The sequence below is a fragment of the Puma concolor genome, chromosome E3 (genome assembly GCF_028749965.1).
Source record: "Puma concolor isolate L17-30 chromosome E3, mPumCon1.1.hap2, whole genome shotgun sequence".
Lineage (NCBI taxonomy): Eukaryota > Metazoa > Chordata > Mammalia > Carnivora > Felidae > Puma > Puma concolor.
The window spans coordinates 9,343,441-9,363,954 of record NC_141682.1 but is presented as its reverse complement, the minus strand read 5'-3'; the positions used below and the strand labels follow the sequence as shown (position 1 = coordinate 9,363,954).

The 20,514-nt window shown below is 56.0% G+C and overlaps 2 protein-coding genes and 1 long non-coding RNA gene across 3 annotated transcripts; 2 read left to right on the top strand and 1 right to left on the bottom strand.

Moving 5' to 3' along the window:
- Positions 1–45: 45 nt before the first annotated feature.
- ALKBH4 (alkB homolog 4, lysine demethylase) lies at positions 46–6,411 on the top strand. Its single transcript, XM_025923203.2, has 3 exons — positions 46–204; positions 2,523–2,720; positions 5,465–6,411. The coding sequence occupies exons 1-3, from the start codon at positions 82–84 to the stop codon at positions 6,050–6,052; spliced, it is 909 nt and encodes a 302-aa protein (XP_025778988.1). The 5' UTR covers positions 46–81; the 3' UTR covers positions 6,053–6,411.
- Positions 6,412–8,824: 2,413 nt separating this feature from the next.
- ORAI2 (ORAI calcium release-activated calcium modulator 2) lies at positions 8,825–20,496 on the bottom strand. Its single transcript, XM_086691801.1, has 3 exons — positions 20,352–20,496; positions 16,578–16,865; positions 8,825–12,102 (listed from the first exon to the last, which is right to left on the bottom strand). The coding sequence occupies exons 2-3, from the start codon at positions 16,800–16,802 to the stop codon at positions 11,563–11,565; spliced, it is 765 nt and encodes a 254-aa protein (XP_086547927.1). The 5' UTR covers positions 16,803–16,865; positions 20,352–20,496; the 3' UTR covers positions 8,825–11,562.
- Positions 12,875–15,343, top strand: LOC147572954 (uncharacterized). The gene is made up of 2 exons (XR_015245362.1): positions 12,875–13,617; positions 13,746–15,343. It is a non-coding gene; the product is annotated as an uncharacterized LOC147572954 (long non-coding RNA).
- Positions 20,497–20,514: the final 18 nt, after the last annotated feature.

Sequence of the window (20,514 nt, the reverse complement as noted above, 5' to 3'; positions counted from 1 at the left end):
ACCTCGTGCCCCGCGGGCTGACTACGACTCCCAGCGGCCCCCGCGGCCCCGCGCCTGCGCTTTCGCCGCCAGGACGCGGCGATGGCGGCTGCGGCGGTGGCGGCCCCCGAAGTCCTCCGGGAATGCGGCTGCAAGGGCATCCGGACCTGTCTGATCTGCGAGCGGCAGCGCGGAGGTGACCCGCCCTGGCAGCACCCCCCGCAGGTGAGGGTTGGGGAGGGGCCGTGCCATAACTCCCTTCTTCAGATAGGGAAACTGAGGCCCAAACTGGCTACGAAGATGGGCCCCGGTTCAACCCGTGTCAGAGACCCTCGCCGTGGGGGCGTTGCAGGATCAGATGAGTGCTTTGAGGGGGGTTTGGATTGGAAGGGGCTGGAGTGGGTGCCATCTGACTGCAACTCCCCTCTGAGCCCTGGGGGTGGGGGGTAGTGTGACAGCGGACCTCCACGTAACCCCCGTGGGGCCAGGAGCTTCACGGAGTGGGGAGACGAACCGGAAAGAGGAAAGGATGCCGAAAACCAGGCCAGGCGAAGGTCCTAGAAACCGTTGGGCAGAAGTGGGCAAGGAGGAAATTAATTCCAGTTAATTAATGAAAAAGTACTTAGAACCTTTGAGGTGGGCGAGGACATTTCCACTGGGGGAGCTGCTTAGATAAAGGCCTGGGGTAGGTGCGTGTGTTTGGAAGGAGGGTGATGCTTGGGGGGGTGGTCAGTGGGGCCTGATCACAGAGGGCTCTGTGTGTGGCTGCTGGATAGCCTGGATTTGTCCTGAGGGCCATGGAGAGCTGCTGAGGGTTTTAAAGGAAGTTAACACGTGAGTTTTAGAAAGATCCTGGGAGGGGGAGGGGAGGATAGGAAAGTATGGAGCCTGGGAAGCCAAGGAAGAAACTGTCACAGTGTCCCTGGCAAAAGCTTGGAAGGGTCAGTGGGAAACAGTATGGTGATTCCTCAGTAAATTAAGAGTAGAATTACTGTATGATCCAGCAATTCTGGGTATACACCCAAAAGAATTGAAAGCAGACACTTGAAGAGAGATTTGTACACCCACCTTCACAGCAGCCTCATTCCCAGTAGCTAAAAAGTGGAAGCGATGTAAGCATCCATCAGTGGATGAGTGGATAAACAAAATGTGACACAATATGTACAGAATATTACGCACCTTAAAAGGGAAGGGCATTCTGACATCTACGACATGAATGAATCCTGAGGTCATTATACTGACTGAAATGTCAGTCACAAAAGGGTAAATGTTGTAGGATTCCACTTATATGAGGTTCAGAGAGTAATCAGATTCTTAGAGTCAGAAAGTAGAATGATGGGTGCCTGGGCCTGGGGGAAAAGAAGGAGTTGTGGTTTAATGGGTACAGAGGTTTGCTTTTACGTGATGAAAAAATGCTGGAGATGGGTGCACAACGTGAAGGTTTGGTGGTGAAGGCGGTGAATACGTTATATATATACGTATATACTTACATGTGTACATATATGTACATATGCGTGTGTACATATATATACTTTTTTTTTCTTACCGCAATTAAAGCGTGAAAAGTGCCAAAAGTCTGAACTTTGCCTGTGACCATGGGTGTGGAGACACAGGGCACTGTGGGGTAGCACCTGCTCAACTTGATGTCTGTGGGATGAGCAGAAGGTCCAGGATGGCTCCCTAACTGTAACATGTCCGTGTGAAGTGCTAGAAGACAGAGGACAATGGGGTGGGTAGCAACGGCCATGAAATGCAAAAGGGGAGGGAGCAGAATTAATTGGGCAGGGAGGGCTTCGTGCTGCCACACCACTGGAACAAAGTCATGGCCAACCCAGTTGGGAGCTCCGGAGCAGACTGACTGGTAGAGGAGTCCCATGTTGGGTATGAAAAGCCAGACCTGCGCTGAGTCATTGGCCGGGGGCTGCCTGGGACCCGGATGGTCTCTGGCCGAAACCTGGGGCAGATTCTGAAGGCACTGCAGCAGGAGGGGGTCAGCCGGGCACTCCTCCAGGATGACTGGCAAGTTCTCTCCTTCGAAGGGAGATCGAGGCAGTGCCTGGGCAACCACAGAGGAGGGCCGGGCCCGGAGTCCTCCCCACCTCTCCCTCTAGCTGTCCAACGTGCTCGCCCTCTGAACAGCTCCGGAGTCCTTTCCTTTAGACGCTGGGGAGGGCAGGAGACACCCCACAGTGACGCTAGAACAGTGTGAACTCGCGGGCAGCCTTGGGCTGTGTAGCCTTCAGCCGGTTCCTTAACTTCATTCGTCCTGGGTCACCCCACCTTTAAAACAGAACAGAAAATGGTTACATGGATGCTCTTCCCACCTACAGCTGAGGAATGTGACAAAGGAGAGGGCCCCAGGCAGGGCTTCTGCATCACTGCCTCTCTCAGCCTAGTCTGGACTCCAGCTGCTTCCCAAAGTGGCACCAGGGGAGGGAGAAGCTCTCGGCAGGGGCTGCTCCTAAGAAGGGGCCTCCGGAAGGTGCACACACAGTGTGAGGAAGGGCTTCGGCGGCTCCAGGTCCCTCGTCTTTCTTTTGCAGAAAACACACCGCTTCATTTACTACTCTGACACTGGCTGGGCCGTGGGGGCTGAGGAGTCTGACTTTGAAGGCTGGGCCTTCCCGTTCCCTGGTGTGACGCTGATAGAGGACTTCGTGACCCGGGAGGAAGAAGCTGAGATGGTACAGCTGATGGACCGGGAGCCTTGGAAGCTCTCCCAGTCTGGACGGAGGAAGCAGGTAGGACGGCCCAGAGCCGGGGACTCCAGGAGGGCCAGGCTGGCTGGTCAGAGAGGAGTCACCCTGCTGGGCCCCTGCACACTCCTTGCCCCGTGCCTTGCTCACCTCCCTCCCAGCGCCTCTCTCGGCAGCCACAACCCATGACACCCCCTCACCAGGGCCGCTAGGGGGCGAGCTCCTCTGACCTTGGGGCTCTGGCAGCTGGGGCGTGGGTGTGCTGGAGGGAGGGGCGGAGGGAGGGGCGGAGGAGGGCCCAGCTTGCTCCGCTTCCCCAGACGCACCAGACTCGGTGAGGCGGGGCCGTAAGGCAGACTGGTGCCCAGCTCAGAGGGTTTCTGGAAGGCTGCCGCTCGCCTTCCCACCGAAGTCCTCTCCCCATCCGTTTCGAGATACTTGGGCCTCCGAGTCCTGGGCCTCCTCTTTGTCAGGAATGACAGCCCCTCTTTTCTGCAGCCTTGTCGGCCAGGACCTGAGAGCCATCCATCGGCCGCCTGCTCTCCTTCCCTCCCCCTCCTGTGGGCTTTTCCGTCCCCACTTCGGTGCCTGGCCAGTTATCACGCCACTTCCTCTGCTGCTCCTGTGCCCTTTCGTCCCTCGCTATCCTCCTTCCGCTAAACCACAGCCCCCGTCAAGTCTGGCTCCTCTCGCTGGGCGCCTCCCAGTCCTGGCTCTCCAATCCTGAGCTGGGCCGTCCTGCTCTGGAGGTCATGCCAACCTCCCCCAAGGTGGCCCTTTTGCGGCTCTCCTTGCAAACCTTCCCTTCCCCCCCCGCCGGCTCTCCGCCGAGCCCCCTCTGACTCAGAAGATGCTGGCGGGTGTTGCTCCCCTCTCTCTCCGACATTAGTTTTGCCTCAACTGGGTCTTTTCCACCAGACTGCCAGTAAGCTCTAGCTCTCTCTGCGGCCCGATTCCTCAGAAGAGTTGTTTATTCCGTCTCCTGCTCCTCTCCTCCTGTTCCACTTACTGTACTCAGCACTTCCATCCCGGCCTCTGCGCCCTAAACCCTGGGGCCGACTTTCAGGCTCAGTCCTGGGGCCTCTTCTCTTCCAGACGCCCCCTTGCCAGGCTTCATGAGTCACGGCTCTGACATGAGTGTGTGTTTACAACTCCCACGTTCGTGTCTCTGGCCGGCTTCTCCTATTTGTCAGACCTGAACTGAGCTTTGAGTCTTCATCCCCACCCCCGTGCCCCCCTGTAGTGTCCCCACCTTGGCAAATTCCAGCTTCCATCTGCTCAGGCTGGCAACCGTGGAGCTTTCCAGATTCCTCGCTGTGTCTCATTGGTAATCCCCATCAGCTCTCTTCCTTCAGACATACTCGGGATCTGAGAACACAGCACCCCTACCACTGCCACCCCTTTAGGTCCCAGCCCCCAGATCTGTCACTGGGATTCCCACAGGAGCTTCCCTTACCCCTCTTCTGTCACTTTCCACTGGAGAGGAAGGTGACCCCCATTGATGGCCCCTCAGATGGACTCACTGCTCTGCTACAAATCCACCAGGCCTTCCACCCCAGCCTGGGCTTCCCCTGCTGCTTGGTGCTCCTGGGATGTCCCCACAGCAGCCTGCTCGGTACTCCTGAGATGCTCCAGCATCAAGCCCTCCCTTCTAGCCTGCCACCGCCTGGAGGACCCAGCCACTCGGTCGTGCCAAAGCCGGCAGGAGAAAGATGTTTCCACCAGACATTGCCCCCCTCCACTAGAGGGGGACTGCAGGGGCCAGGATATGCTCATCCCTTGGGCCACAGGTCTGAGGTGTATTCTAGAAGCTTCCTCCCTAACACTTGTTTTGGGGTTATTTTTTTTAGATAGAACCCACACACTGTAAAATCTGCCCATTTAACACGTACGGTTTGTTTTGGTATATTCATAATGTCACACAGCCATCTCCACTGCCTTACTTCTGGAACGTGCCCATCACCCCAGAGGCAACCTGTACCCATTAGCAGTCACTCCCCGTTCCCCTGTACCCTGGCAACCACTAATCTACTTTCTTTCTGGATTTGCCTGTTCTGGATATTTCATGCAAATGGGATTGTATCACATGTGGCCTTTTATGTCGGCTCCTCTCACTGACCAAAACGTCGGCCTGTGTCGGTGCTACGCTGTTTGCAGCTGGACAAACAGCTCCTCCGTCATGTGGCTCTGCCACCATTGCTTCATCCATTTGTCCGATTGCAGACACTGGGTTGTTTCCGCTTTCTGGCCATTGTGCCCTAGTGTTGCTTTGAATGCCCACGTGGCAAGTGTCTGCATGGCCGTGTTTTTGGGACTGGGCGTGGAGCTGGGAGTTTGACTCCTGGGCTGTGTGCTAACTTCTCTCTCGTGGTTCTGATCCCCAGCTTCGATCAGCTTGATGAGGCTGCCTCGGGCTAGCCCGCCCTCCCTCGCCGCTCCTTCTGCCCACATCCCGACCCCTTGGTCTCCCGTCCCAAAACACCCTACCTGCATATGGGCCTTCTGTCTTTAGCTCTGCTTTCGGGGGCATGTAGTCTAAGACATCCCCCTGAGCACATCATGTCCTTTTCCTGCTTTATTTTCTCCCTTAGCGTTTACCAACGTCTGAGTGTTGGCTGTTTGTCATTGGTGCAGGCCTCCTGCTGCTGGAGAGCAAGATCCTGATCCACGGAGTCAGGAGTTTTTGCTTGTCTTGGTCACCGCGATCGGATTCTTCAGCCCTGGTCTGTGATAGCCATTCCTATAAACTCAAGACGCTTCTCTGCTTCTTTTTTGTCCGCCCCCTTCAGGACTATGGCCCCAAAGTCAACTTTAGGAAACAGAAGCTAAAGACCGCTGGCTTCAGAGGCCTCCCCAGCTTCAGCCGGGAGGTGGTGCGGAGGATGGGCCTGTACCCCATCCTGGAGGACTTCCGGCCCGTGGAGCAGTGTAACCTGGACTACTGCCCTGAGCGGGGCTCGGCCATCGACCCCCACCTGGACGACGCCTGGCTGTGGGGGGAGCGGCTGGTGAGCCTCAACCTCCTGTCCCCGACCGTGCTGTCCATGTCCCGGGAGGCGCCCGGCAGCCTGCTGCTCTGTCTGGCCCCATCCGGCTTCCCAGAGGCCTTGGTGGAGGGTGTGATGGCTCCCAGCAGGTCCGTCCTGTGCCAGGAGGTGGAGGTGGCCGTCCCCTTGCCCCGCCGCTCTCTGCTCGTGCTCACGGGTGCCGCGCGGCACCAGTGGAAACACGCCATCCACCGCAGACACATCGAGGCCCGCCGCGTGTGCGCCACCTTCAGGGAGCTGTCGGCCGAGTTCCGTCCCGGCGGGAGGCAGCAAGAACTGGGGCAGGAACTCCTGCAGATCTCTCTCTCCTTTCAAGGGAGACCTATGTGAGCCACCTCCCTGGGGCCGGGAGCTGGCGCTGGGCCTGGCCAGGGCACCGGCTCCAGAGTTGACTGCCTGCCAGGACGGAAGGGCGGGAAGCCCAGCACAAGGGGCTTTCTCCCCAGCCAATTAGCTTTTCAGAGAAGACTGCTCAGCACCCTGACATCACAACAGCGTGAGCCCTGCCCGGGAGCTGGTTGTGATGGGAATGCGCCTCGGGTCAGTCCTCTTTGACCCGCACCGCGGCCACCTGTGTGGCTTGTCACGGTTTGAGGGCAGTGGGATCGTTTGTGCTTAAACACGTTGGTACCACCTGAAACCGTTTTCTCCTTTATCCCTCGCTCTTAATGAAGTTCCCTGATAGCCCATTCTCCAGTCCTTTCATTTGGGAAGTGAGTTGGAGAACAGAATCGACAGAACATTTGAAGTTATGTCCGACTTCAGAGCTGGTGATGGCCTCTGAGCCAGGCTCTGCCCAGGTCATGCTTGATCCCAGGGAGGTGGGCGATGCAATGAGGAGAGGGAAGTCTCCGGAGAGTCTGGTCCCACCTCCCCATCCCATGCTGTTAAAAAGTAGGGGAAGGCGCAGTGTAGTTTGCTTCCTGGCGCTGGTGTTTTGTGGGGTGCTCACCTTGGATGCTCAGCCAGCCCTCTTCTGCTCATGAGACAAAATACACTCGCTAGCCACTTGCTGAGTGCCAAACTTTGGAACCAGGGCCCCATCGTAGCCCAGAAAGGTTCATGGTAGGCACTGGTCTTCATTCTAGAACCTTCTATCACCTGTCAGGTTGGGGGAGTCACTGGCCACCACACACTGTGAAGTGGCATTGATCTGGAGACCCATGGAGAGGCTGCTGAGTTTCCAGTGGCTATATGAGCCCGGCTGCAGGGCGGGTGGCTCCCTAAGCTCACTTGGAGCAGGAGGGTAGAGGATAGCTTCTTCCCAAGGTCGTGACCCTCCCAGACCCCGCACTGGGCATTTAGATGTAGGCCTGCCGGTGAGCAACGCAGTAGGCTTGCAAGCTGGCGAGGGGTGGGGGGGGTCTACCCCATGGGGCCTGTGAGGCCTTTGCCCTGACAGGCTGGGCCTTGGAACACCGTGAACGCGGAGCCTGCAAGGTGTTCTGCCAATGAAGGGCTCCACAGGAAACGTACATCTGGGAAACTGCACACCCAGGCTTGCTGGGGAGAGGCCCGTTAGGGCCGGGAGAGCCACTAAGCAAAGCAGCCCACTTCCCCCAGAATCACCCAGTGCTTGCCAGACATCTGACAGTGGGCCCTTCCTCCAGCCCTACTGAGCGCACCTCAGGTCCACCTGGTCCGCACAGTACGCAGAGCCCACCTTGGGACGTGCATCGTGTCACGTTCAAACCGGTGACCCTGCATCGGGTTTGTTCTTGAAACTACACCATGAAGACCATCAGATTCCGTGTGTCCACCTAAGCATCCACTGCTTGCGCCCTCAACTAGGATGGGGCTGGGGATGGCCAGGTTGGGCGGTTCAGCCACTGCCTGAGGGGTAGTAACCCTGTATTTCAGGTGGCCGTTTCTGCAGCCAGCGTGCTCTCAAAACACCACACGTGTGTCGTGCAGACAGTCGTGTCTGTTGCAATGCTCTGACCGTCTCAGGCGACAGGAAGGGATGAGCCTTATGGGATTGTATTCCTGTGGAAGCATCCGCTCTGAGGGTGGCTTCCTGCACGGTCTTCCAGAGTAAGCCAGGGAGAGCTCAGCTGATACTCCTCAGCCTGGCTTGTTTTGAAAGATGTTAAGGAAGCTCAGGGCCATTTGCTTGTTTGGAGCTGGGGGCTGGGAGACGCTGAGCTCTGTCCAGGAAGCATCCTCTGGGTTATCCCTGTCGAGATGGATATCCCTGTTTGTACCGTCCCCAGTAACCGTGGGGGCGCTGGAGACATCGGGGTTGGAAAGCGGGTTCAGCAGGTTCTAAAAGGGTCTAACAAGGAATCCCACTCACCCCGCTGAGCCCCTACACCCGGCTCTGTGGACCCTACCTCTCCACCTACTGGGGGCAATGAGTCAAGACTTCGATGAGCCTTCTATGGGTCGGCCGCACTCACTGGGAAATGGTCCATGGAGTGGGCTCGCTGGACACAGGCTTCTTTAGACCCGGGGGGCCTTGGAAGTCATCCTCCTGAGCTGCAGCGGCAGGGCCCCCCTCGGCTGGCAGAACCTGTCCATACAGCAGTGTTGGTTGCTTTGCACACCTGATTCCTAGGAGCCGCTAGGTTCAAGGGCCTGCAAGTTAAAAATAATACAAGACATCTTTTCCTAGGTGGAGGCCTCCGTGGAAAACAGTTACAAAACAGAATGGGAGCTTCCTCATGAGTGTCACTGGGCTGTGGGAGGGATTCCTGCTGCCTGGCTGGCTGGACCCCGCAGCCACAGGTACCTGGGATGGAAAAGGCCGTGAGACCACAGCTTCAGCGGCTCCCCAGCGTTTTCAACTGGGGGATCTGGGGACCTTCAAACTGACTCCTTCAGCACTTAGCCCTGAGGCCGTCTCTTGCTGTGTTTCTGGAAAGGGAGAGCCCGCTGGGGAAGGGAAGCAGCAGAGATGCCCCATTCTCCCGGGGCCCCGCCAGAAGGGAGCTTCGCAACGTGCCCGGGTCCAGGCCCCCCCACTTGTCCATTCCAGAAAAGTCCACCGCCCTGGTCCGGGGAGACACATGGCCGGTGACCAGCGATTAGGAAGAGGCAGGAGGGGCTTCAGGAGAAGCAGTCTTCCAGGATGCATCAGACACTAGGGGAGAGCCAGGGGCCTCATAGCTTTACCTGTTTATTCAGCTCACTCCAGGGCAACTGTTTTAAAAACCCACACGCGGGACGGGGGTTATGTACACCGCACGTGATCTCCGCAGCGTCATGCATAATGAGTCAATCAGCGCAAGACGGAACAGCCGCCGACACCCGGGCTCACGCGGTTTTAGCCTCAGCAGGCTTTCCTAGAAGACACTAGGATACATCCTGCCCTTGCAGTTTCTAAAATAGAAACACCTGGAGTTTTGAAACTTCTGGTCAGGTATTAAATGGAGACCGTGTTCCGCTCTGGAAAGGGCCCCAGCGTACCTGTGGGGGAGGCTCCGCTCAGAGGAAAATAGGGCAAGACCACGCCGGCTCCGGGGCGGCCTGCGTGGCCTCACCACCCGGTGGCCGCTGCACTTGGAACGCTTCACAATCAGGTTAAGCCTCCAGAAAGTGACTTTCTAGTTTGTAATGTGCCTTGCCCTCCCCCCAACCCACCCCGCTGAGTCGTGTCTGCAGCTCCAAATAGCAGCTGGTCCCTCCCATCTCCCCAGAAGCTCTGGGGCCACCAGGAAGGTTCCCTGCTGACCACCAGTCCCCAGACCATGGTCCTCTCTGTCCCCACAGAAATTCCTCTGCTTGCCCCCTGCCTCTGGGAGCTGGGAGAACGCTCTGGATGAAAGAGAGCAAGAATTACACTCTTCCAATCATTGTTAAAAATGAGATGTGGCACCTTTCCTGCCCATGTGCCAGTCACAGGTAACCCAGTGTGTAGCCCTGTGCGGTCAGGCCCGAGGCTCTGCCCATGGAGCAGGCATTAACAGCTGGCTCCTAGCTGGAACCGGGGGGTGCTTTCTAGTCTTGGGAGCTTGGCACATCTGGTGCACTTGGGGCGGAGGCACCAGATGGCCCAGGACAGTGAGGCCAGCATGGCCCCTCTCAAAAGGCCCAGGCTGGAGGAAGGGCCTACTGCCCACTCCCAGCCATGGGGAGAAGCCAGCCTGTCTTGTCCAGGACAGAGTGGCTGTCTTACAGAGACGCAGACACAAAGCAAATACACAGTAAGCCAGACAAGCCTTTTCAACAAGGCCCTAAGAAAGAACAGACATGCACCAGAGAGCAAGCAAATTAACGACAGACATCTGCAGGATGCAAGGAACACGCCCTTTGGAAGATGCCAGGCTCTTGTCCAGGCTCCCACAATGTCCCGACTTAACAACGGTTGATTCTCGGCACAGCTCCCAGGCAGCCCCTTGGCATTTTGGTTACGTGTTAAGGTTTGTGTCCTCAACAGTGTGTCACATTCCCAGCAACCTCTGCCAGGCCAGCCAGGATTTCTTGGAGTGGGCGACTCAGACCCCACAGAGAGTAAGCTGTCCACAGAAATGCCATCAGAGCATGATGTCCGAGGACTATGAAAACAAAAGTCTCCCTCTCTAGGTGGCTGTTGGCCAGTGTGGTAAGCCTGGTTTTTGAAAGCAGCTCAGGATGTGGCATGCTTCCCCCTGAGCTGAGCTGTAGTATGTATGTGCATGACCCAAGAACATGGGCTATGGTCTAATGAAAACAGCAGAACCCACGCTGCACAAGGCCCGGGAAATGTAGGAGCTGGGCCCCTGCGTGGGGCTGGGAGGACTGGGGGTTGCTGCAGGGGAACACTATATGGGGATTCGCCTTCCATTAGAAGCAGGACCCGCATTTGGCCAGGGCCGGCCAATGGCCTTGTCTAAACAGAAAGTCCCCCAGGCTGCCCCCTCCCGCCTCCTGGGGTCACAAGGCAGCAGGGAGACAGGAAGCAGGCTCTGCTTCCTGAGCAAGTGACTTTGGCAGCCATAGCCTGGAGAGGCAGCTGACTTGGGCTCCAAGGCCATTTTGTAGCCCAAACATGGAGAACTCTGGACTTGAGCCCTTTCCCCGACCCAGTGGCTTTGCTGGGTCATTGTGATTGGGCTCCAGGCTGGCTAGAAAGAATTTGAGCCCAGTGTGCCTCAGAGCATCCCTCAGTTAAAAGTCTCCTCAAGAGGGCCTTTCACACGGGATGCCCACAGATGTGCCTTGCCAGCCCCAGCAGGCCTCCATCCTTGGATGTCTTCCCAGGGGCCTGACAAGTCTGATGGCCGGCTGAGCACCGGCAGCACCAGCTGAGCAGACCAGTGCTCCAGGTTCCTGCCCTCCTCCTGTGAGCCAGGCCACTGATTCCCCCCAGGGCAGCAGAGGAAACCACCAGGCAAAGCTGTGGGTCTGTACCCCATCTCATCAGACACCCAGCCACCAGGAGACCCACCTCACGTGTCACCGGGCAATCCCTTCTCTGAAACTCTCCGCCCTCCCCTCTTGCTCTCCCACCTCTGCTGGCCGCCTGTTCCACGTGTCTGAGACTGCCCTTGCCCATGACGCCTGGGTGCTGCCTGGAGCCCTGTCCCCTGCCGCAGAGAATCCCCAGGCCCAAGGACTCAGGTTTTTGTTTTTTTTTTTTTTTTTTTTTTTTTTTTCTCTCAGCTCTTGGCAACAGAGTCTCTCTTTTAACTACAGATTTCCACTTTCTGCGGGAGCATCATCCAGCCAGGTTCTCCGACATGAAGACAGGGACGAGACTTTGGTCTGGAACTTTCTGGCAGTGCCTAGGCAGCCTTGTCAGGAATCCCCACATTCCCGTGTGATGCTCCCCAGAAGGCAAGCAGCTCATTGCTGGCTCCCGGGGGGTGGGAGGGTGGGAGGGGGGGGGGCTGCTGGCCTGTGCCCGGGGCACCGCGCCCTCACACGACCTGCAGGCTGCGTTCGTGCCCGTCCAGCTGCACCTTGAGCTTGTGCAGCTCCTCGATCTCGCGGTTATGCCGCTCGGTTTTGTGGCGTACCAGCGAGCGGTAGAAGTGGATGGTGAAGACCACAAAGATGAGACCTACGGGCACCATGATGATGGTGGACACGAGCGCGGCCTGCCAGCCCGTGTGACCGCCGGGGCCGGGCGGGGGGCCGGGCTGGCGCCGTGCGTCCACGGGCAGGAACTTGATCCAGCAGAGCAGCACCACCTCGGCCAGGAAGAGCAGGATCCCCAGCACGGTCGAGAAGCCCCAGGCCAGCTCGATGTAGGGGTGCATGCGCTCGTGCGGGGACTCGCTGATGGAGTTGAGGTTGTGGATGTTGCTCACGGCCTCTACGTTGGGCAGGATGCACGTGCTGATGAGCAGGGCAAAGAGGTGCACGGCCACCAGCACCGTGGTGCAGGCGCTGAAGGCGATGAGCAGCGGCCGCGGGTACTGGTACTGCGTCTCCAGCTGCACCTCCACCATGGCCACCTGCAACGCAGAGCAGGCGAGGCTGGGCCGGGGTGCCCGCAGCCGCCCCCCCTCCCCGTGCCGGGCCCACTCGGGGCAGAGGGCTCCCACCTCACTGTCCACATACTTCCAATTCTCCTGTTTTCTGATGAGCTAAAGGACACATCTCACTAAGGAAGAATCCAGAAAATGCAGGGGAGATTAAAGCACAAGGTGGGGGGCGGTGGGGCTCACCCCCCGGGGGGGCCCTCCCAGCCCAGAACTAAGAGTGTACCTGGGGTACCTGGGGTACCGAGCTCTGACCCAGGAGGCCACCCTTCCCTGGGAACAGGTGGCTTTGCTGCTGACTTAGCTGCAAGACAATGGCTGTTTTTCAAAAACTAAAAGCTAACCTTTCAAAAAGTAAAAAAAAAAAAAAAAAAAAAAAGAAAAAGAAATCGTGGAGGCTCTTGTGGGTCCCCAGGTTCCCAGACTCGGAGGTGCACGCCCAGACAGCCTCACACAGGCCACAGGGTGCAGCTCACAGCCCTAGAAGCCCCGGGGGAGAAGCCCGCATCTCAAAGGCCAGGAATGGAAACAAAAACGAGGGCAACGGTGAGGGGGGGGAGGCTGTGGGGAGGGGGCTGGGCTGGGAAAAAAGCTGAGTCATCAACCGCAGTCACAGAAAGCCCGGGCCAATAGGTAATGCCTGAGATGAATAAATCGAGAAACAGCAGTCTGGAGAAAGTTTTTCAGAGCGAAGAGCCTGAGGGCGCCGCAGCTGGCGGGGGGGGGGGGGGGGGGGGGGGGGGGGGGGCAGCCAGGGTTGCTGGGGTGGCTTACCTGCCCTGCAGCAGCAGTTTGGTTTTAAACTGCATGCACGTATTCATTTTGATAAAATAAAAAAGACTTTTTAAATTAAAAACAATTAATTTATTTTGAGAGAGCGAGCACAAGTGACGAAGGAACAGAGCAAAAGGGAGAGAAAGCCCAAGTGGGGGAGGAACATACAGGGAGGGGGAGAGCGAGAATCCCAGGCAGATTCCACGCTGTCAGCGCAGAGCCCAATGTGGGGCTCGAACCCACGAACCATGAGATCGTGACCTGAGCCGAAACCAAGAGTCAGACGCCTAACCGACTGAGCCACCCAGGTGCCCCCGACAAAAAAAAAAAATTTTAATCCATGACCCCGAGATCAAGAGTCACATGCTCTACCAACTGAACCAGCCAGGCGCCCCAAAACTAATTTTAAATAAAAGGGAAAAAAAGACCCACAGAGGGAACCAGAAGCCCCAGCCTAGCTCTGTAGTAGTGAAGGTCTACAGCCAGTCAGGCAGGATTTGCTCACCACAGGCCCTAAAGGGCATTCACACTACAGGCCGGGCAACGTGGCCCTCCCCCACGTCCCCCAGGGCAGACCCAGGCTACCGAGAACTCCCTCTGTGGCCTGGCATTCCCCTGCCCCTCAGCACAGTGGACCACCCCCAGCGGATGGTGCAGTCCAGGCCTGGCGAGGACTCCGGGGCTCACCAAGGGTCTTCCCCCAGGTGCCCACAGGTAAGAAACCAGACCAGTCAAAGAAGGGGGACGGGGAGGCAGAAAGAGAGAAGGCAGAGGAAGGCTTCTCCACCCACTGCGTTCGCTTCCTAGATCCGAGCCACCTTCTGTTTTTACATTTTTACAAGAAAGACAACTTCACAACTTCTAGCAAGTCCTGCCTCCTAGAGTGAGAGACTCATCCTTTCAGCACAGATGGAACATTTGGTTGGTAAAAAGAAGATATGGCAGTGCCAGTGGACCACAGCTGAACGGAAACTCAGAACTGACCACTGCTCCATACAGTTGCCATAGGACACGTGTTGAGGGGGTGCTCTTTTCTCAGTGACCCCTGTGGCCTGGGCAGGCTCTCGTTACCACAAAGGACACGGCTCAACAAAAAGGCGTCGTAAAACACAGAGGGCATTGAGGTAAGAAACAAAGATAATTAAAGGGCCTGCAGTAGGAAAGCAGTTTTGTTCAGCCTCATGGAGAGAAAAGGCCAAAAGGCCATTTTTCAATGTGTTTATGCAAAGATTTTATGAGGCGGCCACGGTTCACTGGCTCTCTGTGTTAGCAGAAGGATAAACATGAACAAACGGGCTTAAGGTTAGGCATAAATGCTCGCTGTAGGGCAAAAGAACAGCTTTGCAATTCTAATCGGGGACACCTAGCAAACGGACTCTTCACTTTTTCTTGGCCCGCCCTTGTTCAGCCATGGTTTCCACTGTTGAGATCCTATCCGATGATCTGTGTTGGTCTTTTTTCTCGCAAGCTGCTCCACAGTCTGAACAGTTACCTGGCCTGCAGGTGGCGTGTGAATCTAGTGGGCCCACTGCTGCTTTCCCACCCCTGGTTCTGCTGCTTTCCAGTTTTCACCATTACCACTGAATGTCTGGTGCGTATTAGGCCGTGGCTGCCCCCATGAGAGGAACCTTCTAGAAGAGAAGGTGAGGGCACCGCATGGCTTCTGAAGTGTATCCCAGGTTGCTTAAGGAAGCATTTGCTGGTAGAGGAGACGCCCCATAAATGTTGAAGAAACGAACGACTGATCACTGGCAAGTGTGACTGCCATTGCCGAGCTAAGGACAGACAGCAACCTGCAGGATGCATCCAGGCCCTGCCATCCTGGTCTCTGCCTGCGGTTACTATCTTCAACCTAAGACCACTTCGTACCCCTGCGGGCCGCCGGTAAGTGTCAGACTAGTCCTCCAGAATTCGATCTAGGTTTTAGAACCTTATGCACAGGGCCTTTAAACAAGCAGTTTGGGAGGCTTCAACTTGGGTGAGCCTTTCGTTGGCTGGGGAAGACCACGAAGCTTCTCAGAGTTTGGAGATCTGAGTGTTGGGAAGGCGGGGGTCTAAGAAGACAGCTGCAGACAGGAAGTGACTTCGGAGACCCGGGCCCCGCGCACAAAGGAAACTGTCTTACTGCATCACATCACGCAGCACTTCTCACAGTGTGTTTTCCAGAGTTAAAAACACAAGCGCGAGCCAGACAAACCTAACCTGAGACTATAATTCTGCCATGTGGAAAACAAGCCTTCATAGAGTCGTTTAAACTTCTTACCCGCATTCCGTACAATTAAGCTTGAGAAAACATTCTATCTTTTGCATGTGATGGAAACCACAGGAAGAAAATAACTATATGCCAAAGTTGTGCACCATATGATTTTATGCTTTTGGTGTTATGTTAAAAATAAATAAATAACACAATACAACACATAAATAAAGCCTTTGCTTTAAACTACTGACCTGGGGGTGCCTGGGTGGCTCAGTCGATTAAGTGTCTGACTCTTAATATTGGCTCAGGTCATGATCTCACGGTTTCTGGGATGGATCCCCAAGTGGGGCTCCATGCTGACGGACAGCATGGAGCCTGCTTGGGATTCTGTCCCTCTCTGCCCCTCCCCCGCTTGCATGTTTGCTTTCTCTCAAAATAAACATTAAAAAATTTTTTTAAAGGGGCACCTGGGTGGCTCAGTTGGTTAAGCATCCGACTTCAGCTCAGGTCATGATCTCACTGTTCAGAGTTCGAGCCCGGTGTCAGGCTCTGTGCTGACAGCTCAGAGCTTGGAGCCTGTTTCAGATTCTGTTTTCCTCTCTCTCTCTGCCCCTCCCCTAATACTCTCTCTGTCTCTCTCTCAAAAATAAACTTTAAAAAAAAAAGGGGGGGAGGAGGTGCCTAGGTGGCTCAGTCAGTTAAGCATTTGACTTCGGCTCAGGTCATGATCTCGCGGTCCGTGAGTTCGAGCCCCATGTCGGGCTCTGTGCTGACAGCTCAGAGCCTGGAGCCTGCTTCGGATTCTGTCTCCCTCTTTCTCTGCCCCTCCTTCACATTCTCTATCTCACTCTCAAAAATAAATAAACAAACATTTAAAAAAATTTTTTTTTTAAAGAAAAAAATTATTTCCACTCAATGGAGAAGAAAGAGGGGTGGCCCTCCCTGCGTTCTCACTCTGAATCCTGGCATCTTCACCTTCTGGGACAATTCCCTGAAGGGATGTGAGTCAGGGACTTTGGAGTCAACAGGTGACATGGCCCTTCTCAGCGCCCGCAGTTTGGCCCAAGACTGACTCCTGTGCTGAGGAATGACTCAGAAGGAAGGTGGTGGCCTGGCAGCCAGGAGTCAGGTCAGAGGCTCTGCTTCATCACCCCAGATGCCACATTTGGGGGGCATCTGCGTCCTGAGTTGGGCCAAACTGAGCAAACCCGAATCATTGCAAGAGTCCTGCTCAAATCCTTCAGATTTTCCAAAGTCTTGAGGGGTGCCCAAGGTGGGAGCACACAGGGGTACTTCTCTCCCCGCATACTGAAGCCATTTTGATTACCCTTGGGGACTGCCTGGGGACCATCCTTGGCAGCCAGCCTGTCTGCCAGTGGGGCCTAGAGGGAGTGCTTTGCTCCCTGAAGCATCATAGCATCTCGACAGCAAAAGCCCATTTTGCAGGCCACGTTCCCCACCACGTGTCTGCACTCACCATGGCGAAGCCTGACAGCAGGGCAGAGGTCCGGCTGGAGGCCTTCAGCTTGGCTCTGCTCAGGTAGAGCTTCCTCCAGGAGAGCGCCTGCACAGAGTGGTGGTTGGATGTGACCAGTTCCAGGTAGCTGCGGCGGACCCAGTCCCGGTAATCCATGCCCTTGTGGCCGGGTTCAGAGCAGGCAGGAGTGGAGGGGTCCACAGGCACGTTGAGCTCGGCGCTCATGGTGGGAGCCAGGCTGGGGGCAGGAGGCAGATACTCTCAGGCATCCCAGAGGGTTCCTGGGACCTGGAAAAGCCAGAAGCCAAGCAAGTTGACCTTCTCTGGGACCTGCTGTCTATACCTGACACTGGGGGGTAGTGGGAGTATGGGACCCTGATCCCTAACACAGGACCGTGGGGACCATCTGTGGGAGAGGAGGGTCAGGAGTACACTTCCAGGAACCACCACAGTGTCCACTGTGCCTCCCTCCACAAAGCTTCCATCCCTTCCATCCCTATGTTAGACGGCCTTCCATCACTATGTTAGAAAGGCTCCAGTCAAATGTGGGTGAATGGAATTCTAAGGTCAGCCCCAAAGCACCTAAGGAACCTTCCAATCTGTTGCTATCCTCAGGGAATAGGGAGCTATAGCATTTACAGAGACCCTAGGACCTAGTGGCTAGGCCTGGATTTTATTTATTTTTTTTTTTCTTTTTTTTTCAACGTTTTTATTTATTTTTGGGACAGAGAGAGACAGAGCATGAACGGGGGAGAGGCAGAGAGAGAGGGAGACACAGAATCGGAAACAGGCTCCAGGCTCCGAGCCATCAGCCCAGAGCCTGACGCGGGGCTCGAACTCCCGGACCGCGAGATCGTGACCTGGCTGAAGTCGGACGCTTAACCGACTGCGCCACCCAGGCGCTTCTAGGCCTGGATTTTAATCTACCATGTGATCTTGAGCACGACATCTGAACTTTCTGACCTTGTGCATCTTCAGATGGGGGACATCCCCACCCTTACAAGGCTCTTAAACAAAATAACAGACCCAAAGACTCAAAACTGCTTTTCAGTGTCTAGGGTCCAACCACAAGAAAAAAAAAAATAATAATTCCAAACAGCAGCTAATTTCTCAAATCCAATTTAAATTTTAATCAGCGCAGTTCACCCCCCAAAATACCTGGTTTATATAACTGAAGGAAAAGCCACATCCAGGCTGTGGTGGAAACCCTGAGCAAAAGGAAAAGCTGAATCCACCAACTGACATGAGCACATGTTACAGAGAAACGGAGACCAGAGATCTCTGCGGTCATCCCAGGTAGATATCAGGTTTGACAATAACACGGAATTAAGATCAGAAGAGCCGATCTGTCAAGACTTGTGAATTTAAACCCAAATCTCCACTAATCCAAATAGGGGATTGGCGGTCTCATGTGGCCCAAGGGACCGGCCCGCGCAGCAGCACGCCAGGATCGGTTCTAATTAATCTGCAGGGCAGACTTCAAGGGCATCGGCACCTCGCAGCTCACTTGGCATCAGATGTGAACTTGTATGTTCAGGCCCGCATAGGCCCCACAAAAAGCCAACTTAAGGCTATTACAAACAGATCAGTGTTTCTAGGTCCCAGGGAGCAGAGCTGGGGGTGGGTAAGTGGTAGAAGGGGTGTTTACCAGGGTCAGTGGCTGTGGAAATGCCCCAAACTTGATCTATCCACACCAATCTCTGAAAGGGTTCTATGGGAGGGTCCTAGAGGTGGAGAAGAGCTTTCTCTTTTGGGGTGCCTTCCTCTTTGTTCTCTACTAGGCTGCAGAGGTACAGCTTTTACTGGCCAACAAGACCCTGGGGAACAGTTCTGTGTTCTCCTATTTCTGCCAGGGGATACCAATTACTAGGTCGTTTCTAGGAAAGTTGGCTTGGGAGCCCTGGTCACTGCCCCATGCCCCTGTCTGCAGCCAGAAGCATTGCTTTCCAGCTCTTCAATCACTGGACCGTCCCTTCCTTCGGGGAGAATTAAGAGAAACGTTGCTCACTAACTAATCCATTGGTTAGCACCAAATAATTTAGAATGGCGTCATTTGGAAATTGACTTTTCCTCTTTTCTTTATCCATACATAACAGAAGCCAGCCAACAGGTATGAGGAAGACAGCATATGGCAGGTGGATGGGTGAAAGGCACAACCTTTGCCCTCACAGAGTATCCATCTCTCCATTCTCCATCCAAAAGACACTTCTTACTGGGCTTTAAGGTCAGACTGCATTTGGTACTTAGGCATCAGAGATGAAAACGGTGAGGATCCTGTGAGTTGGGTGGGGAAGCAACATAAGGGGGGGGGATTTTCACCCAACGAGCTAAATGCTGCTTTCGTGGAGGGGGTGTGAGGACAAAGGAGCAACTTTGGGCAGGGAGAAGGTCCCTGCTAGGGAGCAAGGACAGGAGTCAAGGGCATAGGTAGTAAAGGCAGTACTTGCAAAGAGGGACCCTCCCTCAAAGACGAGATTCTGCCCTCATGGGAGGGTTCTGAGAGGCAAGGGACGTGGCAGGAAGGCTGGCTGCAGAGGGAGTCAGGGAAATGTAGGTGGAAAGCAGGATGTGGTAAGTGTGTGGAGCCCAAGGCAGCCCCGGCAGTGTGACCGTGCTGGACTCTATGGTGGTGCCAGGCTGCAGGGGCTTTGAAGGAGCTACTGAAGGGAGCAGCAGCCTGGGGTCGGTGTGGTCTGGGTGGTTGTCCGCTGAAATGTTTGGCTGCCTGGGAGGAGCAGGAGGACCTGGTTGCCTCCAAAGGGTGAAAAGACAAGCCCAGGGGCCATCAGTGGGCCTGGGCTGGGCTCAGGTCGGAGGGTGGAGAGGGAGGGCTTTGGGGGCCATGAGGGCCGACACTGGCCTCTGGGTAGTGCCCGGGCAGTCTTGGCCCTGCAGATGTCCTCTGAGTGGCAGGGAGTGGAAGGAAGGGCAGGCTGTCCGTCTGCTTGGAGCCTGGGTCTTGAGGCAGGCCTGTGGGTCCTGGAGATAGAAAGGCCACTTCCTGCTGAAGGTGTAGCCTGGACTGGATTCATATCCCACCTAACTGTCCCAGTCCAGGTGTCCTACCTTCTGCCAGGCCTCCTCCCCCTGCCCCAGGAGAGGCAGAGTTCTCACACTCTGGGCTGGGGTAGCGGTGGGGTAGGACAAGATGAAAACTGACATCTCTGTCGGGTGACAGAGGCTTCAAAGGATGCCCTCCTGGCTAAACTTCACGGAGGCTTTTTTGTTTGTTTTTTATATGTAAGGAGCAGTCAGAAAAAAAAGCTCTTGAAGAATAATGGTGTCTCTAAAGATGAGCTATTTCTTCTCCTTGGCAGGCCTGCCTGAAACATTTCTAGGCGGTAGGTTTGGGGTTTGCCTGTCCTAACTTCCTTTAAACATCTGGGGCATGAGCAATGGCGAGTCTGACTCTGTCACACCCGCGCGGGGCGGGGGCGCAGGGGCCCCCGCAGCCTCCACAGGGTTCTCCCAGAAGCGTCTTCCTGTATCTCTGTCCCTTCCCCTAGGAAAGCCTCAGTAGAAGCAGGACCCGCACTCGGCCCCTGTTCTGGACTTCCAAGTCTTCTCAGCGCCGCACTCCTCCCAAGGATCCCTTAGGGTTGGGGTCACCTGGCCACCCTCCAAATCCGCAGCCACGCCATCCCAAACCAGCCCAGGAGAAAGCCCACCCCCTCCCCCGCGTCGAGTCTCCCATTGCAATTTTGGTCCCCCAACAGGGCGGGGTACCTCCCCCCCCCCCCACTCCGCCAACCGCCCCCCACGGCCAGCACTCACCGAGCTGCCCTGCCTGCCGGCCGGCTCCGCTCCCACTCAGGCTTGTGGCATGCGGCGTGGCCGTGTTGCCCTGTGGCCCCGTGGCCCGTCCGGGGCGCTGAGCACGGCCCCCTCCCTCCTTCCGTGAGTCCCGCCGGGTCCCCCCCTCCCCGGCCCCGCCCCC